The 8,302-nt window shown below is 41.7% G+C and overlaps 1 protein-coding gene across 1 annotated transcript; it reads right to left on the reverse strand.

Annotated features, from left to right (window-relative positions):
* Positions 1-437: 437 nt before the first annotated feature.
* On the reverse strand, positions 438-5,163 carry si:ch211-245h14.1 (uncharacterized protein LOC563420 homolog). Its single transcript, XM_046372843.1, has 7 exons — positions 5,023-5,163; positions 4,874-4,896; positions 3,139-3,330; positions 2,258-2,457; positions 2,144-2,153; positions 1,840-2,012; positions 438-1,585 (listed from the first exon to the last, which is right to left on the reverse strand). The coding sequence occupies exons 1-6, from the start codon at positions 5,049-5,051 to the stop codon at positions 1,918-1,920; spliced, it is 549 nt and encodes a 182-aa protein (XP_046228799.1). The 5' UTR covers positions 5,052-5,163; the 3' UTR covers positions 438-1,585; positions 1,840-1,917.
* Positions 5,164-8,302: the final 3,139 nt, after the last annotated feature.

Consider the following 8,302-nt stretch of genomic DNA (forward strand, 5'->3'; position numbering starts at 1 on the left):
AACGTAGCAGCAAACCAGTATTTGCTTTGCTCTGACGGGAGTGTTAGCACATGTGAGTCCCTCTTTGTCCTCACAGGGTTTTAAAGCAGGACACACGTTTGCTTTAGATTTCAACAATACACTAAACTGTGGTTTAGATTAGTTGACTAATAGCAAAATCTTGATGCATATTTGGTCAGCACTGCTGAATTTTACAGTTTGATCAGAGTGTTGTGAAAAGCATTTCTTCCCTAAAAAAATTCTAGAAAAAAAATAAAAAATTTGCATTTGGCAAAGTGAAAACACCTTATTGGAAGAAAAGTCATCACATTTCTTTGAGTTTCATGCGTACCAAATGGCTGTGAACAAAACTGACATCTAGACTGTATGCACTTCAGTGGCTGCAGGCTTCATGTTTGTGTTGCTCAAAGCTGAATCGTCATTAAGGTCACTCTGGAGCAGTTTTGTGAATTTCTTTATTTTATTCAAAAACCATTTACCTCAATCATCCCACCACTAATTTCGTCCCTTCGAGAAACATTTATTTGGAAAACACTGTAAACTTCTCGTAACGTGCATGGCCATACATGTCACACATATGAGAGACAGTGCTCACAGATCTACTTATTTCATTTTGGATATAATAACAAATATCACAGATACCACCAGTCCCACCACAAAAAAACAACAAGAAGACCAGAAATCAGCTTCCACCTGCAGCTCACTAAGATAAAGAAAACAGATCAATGTGTCATCTGGTGTTATTTGCAACTTAAATAACCTAAAAAAGGATTTGTTCATGGATTGATATTCCCAACATCAATATTCCTTAATGCAGAGGAAACCAGAGGATCTTTTTTACAATCTGGGTTTTATTTTTATGGTTGAACAAGCAGCAGGCACCGGTCAGCCATAACATTATGACCACCTGCCTAATAATGAGTAGGTCCTCCTTTTGCTGCCAAAACAACCCTGACCCATTCAGGCATGATGACGGAGGTGTTTTGTGTTTATCAAGAACCTTTTTAAAACATATTTAAAACAAGCATATGACACAAAACCCCCAAAAGCACAATTACCAATGTTCTGGCTTTACATCTTCATTAAATGTGTTTTTCTTCCAGCACTCATATTAAAATCTCTTTAGGAAGGGATTTCAGGAACAATTACAGCAACCAAAAACCCTTTTGGTGTGTATTTGGGAAAGTCATTGCAGTTTCAGAACAGACTTGAAAAACATGCACTTATCCTTTAGAGGAGCTCACACCTTTTTTGTTTTGTGAGTTTGATGTGAATTTTAAAATTAATTTTCCTCTCAGAATCCTTCAGAATTCCTTCATGTAAGCACGAGGGGAAATTCTTCTTCCATACAGACACTGCAAAGTTAGTACTGCAAAGGCAGTAACACAAAACAACAACAAAAAAAATAATTAGATCGAACTACAAGAAATCTAAAATAAAATAAAATATACATTTCCAGGGTTTTGCACAACTTGCTTGCAGTTCAGATAAAGTATTAATGTTCACAACCCACACATGCATCTACATCAAGCTACACGACTGTTTACTACAATAACAACAATAATAATTCCTCTGTTACATGCATTTTAACAGACGTATCTCAAGGAAATTCAATCGAATGCAACTGGACTTAGTTATTTGTCTTTGAAGACGTTTCACCTCTCATCCAAGAGGCTTCATCAGTTCATGCTCGCTTGACTAGGCTGGGACTGAACTGATGAAGCCTCTTGGATGAGAGGTGAAACGTCTTCAAAGACAAATAACTAAGTCCAGTTGCATTCGATTGAATTTCCTTGAGATAACCATGACCTGGATGAATGAGAATATTCACAGGCTTATTTTAACAGACGGCTACACATGTGTTACATAGCACATTCATTTTCAATCATTAATTATGATGACTGCCCCCCACAGGTCTTAATACAAATACTTTTTAAGAACGACTGTAAGGATGATCACCGACACCACGGTTGCACTTCCAATCGCAATTGGCACCCAATGCCTCGAAAACCCTGCGATAACGAAGAGAGTCGTTACTCAGTTGGAATAATAAACCGAAAATGATTTTGTGAGTGAAGTTTGAAGATAAACATGAAAAAAATGTGATCTGAAATCTGAAGTTCATGATCACAGTCATACTTACAACTGCGCGGCTGAAAGAAAAAAAGAAAGACAGTCGTGATCCCTCAACATCACACCATCAGTGAACTCCATATTGATCGTGTGATTATATTCGATCAATAAATCTAGTCCTTACTTTGGGAGGAGAAATTCCAAAATATTTCTGGATCTCAAGCAATACGATATCATTGCGGTTGCAGCTCAGGAGTTTGCCCTCATGGAACAGACAGTCCACAGTAAGTTGGACACTCGGGTTGTCCACCATTCTTCTGCTGTCAGGAGCAACGTTACGATTGAAGGTGTGATGCATCACCACCAGAATTTTTGGCTTATTATCTGAAAGCACAAAGACGAAATGAGTCAGAAAGAAAACTCTGACTCTTATATTCTCACAGTATGCAGTTTATCTCTTATTTAATCTGAACAGTAAGGTTGTGCAACACCTGACTACGAGTAACATTTTTAAAATTTATTTTAATTTGTCTTGATCACAACATTTTGTTTTTATCTGTCAAAATATATGGCAAAAAGTTCTGCCCAGAACATATTTCCAAGTTTTCTTTTTTCTTTTGTGATACTCATTTCGGCCACAAGAAGCTGAATTGCACCAGCACCATAAATGAAAACAGACGAGAGGAGGGGTTCACCTTGGGCTGGTCGCCAGTCAGTCGCAGGGCCAACACACGCCTACCAAGCGCCAATGTGGAGTGGCCAGTTAGCCTAATGTGCATGTTTTGGGGGTACCCGGAGAAAAACCCCCACAAGCACAGGAAAAACATGCAAACTCATACAAACATAGAAGTGCCCAGACCCCGACTCGGACCCCGAACCCTCCTGCCGTGGGGCGACAGCGCTGACCACTGTGCCGCCCGCACCAGTTCCCCATGTTCCAAATAGAACTAAAAACAACTAAAAAATGATACTGGTCAAACTGAACTGCTGAAAAATGAAAGAATTCCAAATGTTCATGTGATTGACCTGATTTCCTGACACACCTTCGGCTGAACAACGGCCTACCTGGGACGCCCTCCAGGGCCTCACTGATGTCTGTTCCGACTCTTGACACCACAGGACAGAAAACCAGAATCAAGTCACTTTCTTCAGCAGAGTCCACCTCTCTCAGGCCAGAATGCATCAGCTTTGCAACAATCTCTTGATGAGCCCCATTTGTTTTTCCCGCCACATGGACAGAGAAATTTTTCTCAGATGCTAAAAACAGAGAGGAGTGTTTAATAAGTTAGCTTGAGCTCTATTATGAATGCATTAAGATAAGATTCCTTTTATTGTCCCACAATGGGAAATTCACATTTCACAGCAGCAAAGTGGATTGTGGATTAGAAAAGGTGTTTTCACAGGGAGACAGTTTCAACAGGGGATGGTTGCAACATTAACATAATTTTTCTCCCATCAGAAGCAGGGTAGAGTGATGACTCACCCTGCACATGCTCAGTTGGATGCCCCCGCAGAGAAAGAGCTGCTCCAGGATTTATCGAAAAAAAACTGTTCTTGACGTATGAAAGTATTTTTTTTTCTTGAGCTTTGTTTTTGTTAACCTGTTGTCACTGTTTTTGTGATTCAGCTCAAACTTGGATGGTTTAAACAAGTGATACGTTAACTTTTAGCTAACATTGGTATTGATATATTTGATATGTAAGTTTATTGTATAAAAATCTGGTTTGTCTAATCCAAACCGAGTCAAATGGACAAAGTGTTGCGACTGTCCCCGGTCTCCCTGCTGCTGTTCAACACAGTCCTTGGGGTTGATTTAATCAGTCGTGTTGTGTTTCTGTTCCCTGATGTTGTTCCTGGGAACGTTTGTTTGTTCTCAGGTCTCTCTTGAAAAAGAGAAAAGCGACCTTCATCTCAGTGAGACTGCATGAAGTAAAACATGACTTTGTGCTGAACTTGATTGTAGAAACTTACAAACAATCGTGGCGTAAGTTTTCATTTCACATATGAATGAACAGCTCTTAAGACTACAGATATTCAGCGTGTTATGGTCGGTGAGAAGCTCCTGCGTGAACCCGAAGGCAACAGGAACTGAAGGTACGTCTGCACCGGCGCCTCGACGCTCCCGAAACCTGCGCGCTTGTTTGCGGGCCAGTAGATGGCGGCAATAGACGACGAACCAAAACAAGGAGAAACTTTTCCAGGCTGCACATGCGCACTAACGTTACGCGTCTCGAAACTCCGACGACAAACGCATGAACTGACGTAAAACGAAGTTATATTCAGAAACTGCATGATTTGTTTCTCGTCTCAAATGTTTTCAGAAACACGTTTGGAGCGAGAGATGCCAAACGAGCCGCCATGACAGACAGACAGACAGCCATGACAGACGACAGACAGCCATGACAGACGCCAGACAGCCCACACGTGAATTCAGCAAATCAGATGCATCCAAAATCCCTTAGTGGGTTGGCTTCCTTCCGTGATCATCATCTATCCACACCGCTTATTGGCACGCCCCCAAGCGTGCGAATTCGGGAAGTGCCGCGACCCCCTGCCTCGAGCGCAGCTTCCGCGGACACGTAGCGTACATGCAAAATTGCAGTTTGTTGCTGTCATTGAATGCTTTCACTTCCAACCTGATGACTCGATTCAAATGAACTCTCGTGCTGTTTTAAAGACTGCTGTGGGAGCTGTCAAAACCTCACGTTAAATTACAGCCGCCTTGGCAAACCAAGGACCTTTGTATAATAATAATAATTATATAATATGATATCGCAAATATGAAAATTTGTTGTCTCACCAACATCCACCTGGGCCATGTTTCTGAGGAAGACAGCAACAGAGAAGAAGCATTAGTCAGCATTACTGTAGTAAAGTAAAGCCAAATACACTTTGTCACAGCTGCTGGAGAAAAGCTTGTGCTCAGCCCACAATATGCAGTTAAAATACCTTAGAGGTTTGTAGCTCCAATACATCATACACAGTCAGCAACTCACAGCCTTTCAGCTATTATTTAAAACATTTTCCATGCCTACTCACAGGATAGACTGACTTCTATGCAGACTCTGTCGTTTCTGTCCCACAGTCCACAAGAAAACAGTAAAGGTTCCTCCCAGCCTGTGCAGCGCTTTCACTTTTGCTTTGACAAGCAAGTGTTGTTGGCCACTAAAGAGGATGTGGCTTAACCTCAATTTTACAAGAATTCTCATTTGAATCAGAATCTTATCAGTTTGCTGCTGTGTATTAATCAGCTGAGAAGACGTGTCCCTCTCAAACTACAGAAAAAAATTAAATAGTGTTAATATATGCCTGCAGATCTCAGTATGGGGCATGAGTGTGCAGAATCAGTGGGAGAGGAGGAGGGAGAAGCTCAGTGTGTCAGGGAAGACCCACCAGCAGCCTGAGCCCAGCACAACCAGGGGCTCGCATAGGCCAGTCCACGTCCCTGCAGGTCACAGTGTGAATGTGAGCTCTTTGATCAGCCGTTTCCCGAACCTGCGGCCGTCTTGGTCTCATGAGGTTATCGTTGGCCACACATGCGTGATGTCAATGTAAGTCGCGATCAGGTCAAACTTGAATCTGTGTGGCAGTCACTGGTGATCAGTTATGAGCTGGCCTGCCTCATCTCGATCCAGTCGACTGTTTAATGTGCACAATGCTGGTGCAAAACGTTCTGTCGCTGTGTGTCGTATTTGGATGATAGCCTGTGTTAGTGTGATCTGTCGACTCATGAAACAGAGAACGCCTCTCCGTGCAAAAGTGAAGCCAAAATATCCCGGATACGAGCGCTGCCATCTTGTGCTGATGATGTCACTTGGAGCCAGAGTTGGGGTTTCATTCACCACCGCTTCAGTCCTGACTGGTGAGTCAAAACGCATGACTGGATCTTCACTTTTACATCACATTTGTATGTCAGCAATGTGACAACTAATATGACCCAATCACACAGATCAGTGAATTCTTACTTATTCTTTATGAAACAAAAACATATGAAATATTTGTTCAAATGAGCACAAAACAGCAGCAGTCGTGATTTTACAGAGATGTTTTGTCTTTATTTAAAACTTGATAACAGCACATCACACACGGCTCTACTACACACACGTTCAAACATGCACATGCTATAAAACGTGGATCTCAAAAGCACAGGTAATGCGGCTGTGAAAGAACTTTGGTTATATCCCTGATTTTACATTCTCATTAAACCATTTGGTCCTTCGTTCCTTCGTTACAGCAATTTGTCGTCTGCCTGTAGTGAGTTAAAAAAGAAAAAACAACAAGACTGGAAGGGTAGCCTGCACCAAAATGTTTAATCTCTCTATAGAGAGGAGGCAACACCCAGAACCACACGGCAGTAAGCAGTTCAGAGGTGTGCCCCACTGACTGAAGACCTCATCCCAATTTTACACTCTCCGATGTGTCTGCTCCTTAGTTTGGAGCTTCACAAACATTCCTCTACAGGTTGACGAAAACAGTCGGGTACAATAAAAAGGCAGTGACCCATTTCAGGCACTTAGGACTGGATGTGATCACCTGTGGGGTCAAGATGTCATCCTGCCCTCTGCTTTGCCCAGGAAGTTATTTATGATGGGGCTATGGCAGTAGGTTCACCAGGTCATTGTTTGGTCACTATAGCAGTGCACAACTAAGGCTGCAGACTACTTACATCAAGGATAAAGTAAATCTATAACATTATCTCAGTGTTACTGCAAAGCATACAAGAGTTCCACCACACCTTACATTAGCATCTCTTTAGGAAGGGGTTTCTGTGGGGCCAGTGCAACCAGGAGGAACATTTACAGCCGCCAACAACTCTTTCAGTGTACATTTGGACAAGTCATTACTGTTTAAAGGAAGTAATTCACCTGTCGACTTGCAGAAGTTTTGAGTTTAATTTCACTGTTCTACTAACTTCAGTGTTTCTTCTAACTGTGTCTCTTTTTCACATAAACATCTATAGCAACCTTCATAAATGTACAGTAATGACAACAACAATAATTCTTCGCTTATATCATTCTTGCAGTTGATAACACATGCATTACATAACACATTTATTTTGTCCCGTCAAGAATCATTTATTGTGATAATACCACAGCTTGTTACTGGATTCCTTCAGGTTTGGTCACACAGACTTCTGACAGTCCTCACAGAGTTTCTTAATACTTTTATGGCTGCGGAACAACAAAGGTTGACGTGATGCTCACCACTACCACCAACACACACATAACTACTGCAACTGCTAAAGTCGTCACAATCATCCTCTGATGGTCCGTCAACCCCTAAAATAATGAAAAATAGATGCAATTAGTCATCTGGGATTATTTACAACTCAAACAGTTAAGTTTTATTTTCATAGTCCTACTTTATCTGACCTAACATTTTTCAAGTTATATCATGTAATGTAAGTGACATCAAAGAAGTCACAGAGATGTTGTCTGTTGCCAGTTTACAGGGTCTTTTCCCCCCACAGACTGTGCATTGGACTCCAATAGGGAGGTATCACTTCACAGCCAGTGAGCGACATTTAAAGATCTGATCTGAACTCTGAAGTTCATGATTTCAGTCACACTTACAATTGATGATGTTGTTCCGGGTGAAGACCAGAAAGAAAGAATCAAAGAACATGAGTAACAACACTTTATAAAAATGAAACTTGGTCATATTAGAGTATATAAATATAGTCATCACCTTTCTAGCAACATCTCGGTGAGTCTCAGCAATACTTTGTATAACCTTACGCCATCCAGCCTTGTTGCGCTGACACTTCAGGAGTTTGCCCTCATGGCACAGAAAGTCCACAGTGAGGTGGACGCTCCGGTTGTCCACAAGCCTTTGGCTCTCAACCACAACCCGATTAGGGTCAAAGGTGTGATGCATCACCACCAGAATTGCTGGTTTGCCAGCTGCAAGCACAGAGACGACACAACCAAACCAGTCAGAAACGAGATGAAACTTTGGTTTTCACTCCACCCAGAGCCAGTAACAAGTATTCTCATACTAAAACAGATGTTTCATGTGATTGGTAAACCTTCCCTGCACACCACTGACTAATCAGTGTGAAAATGGTCAAACCGTGGCTTAAGTGATATCCTACCTGGGATGTACTCCAGGGCCTCGCTGATGTCTGTTTGGACTCGCGACACAACAGGACAGAAAACCAGAAGGTAGTCACTTTCCTCAAGAGAGGTCACCTCTTTTTGTCCTGTGTGTTTGAATACTTTAATAAAGT

The sequence above is a fragment of the Scatophagus argus genome, chromosome 19 (genome assembly GCF_020382885.2).
Source record: "Scatophagus argus isolate fScaArg1 chromosome 19, fScaArg1.pri, whole genome shotgun sequence".
Classification (NCBI taxonomy): Eukaryota; Metazoa; Chordata; class Actinopteri; family Scatophagidae; genus Scatophagus; species Scatophagus argus.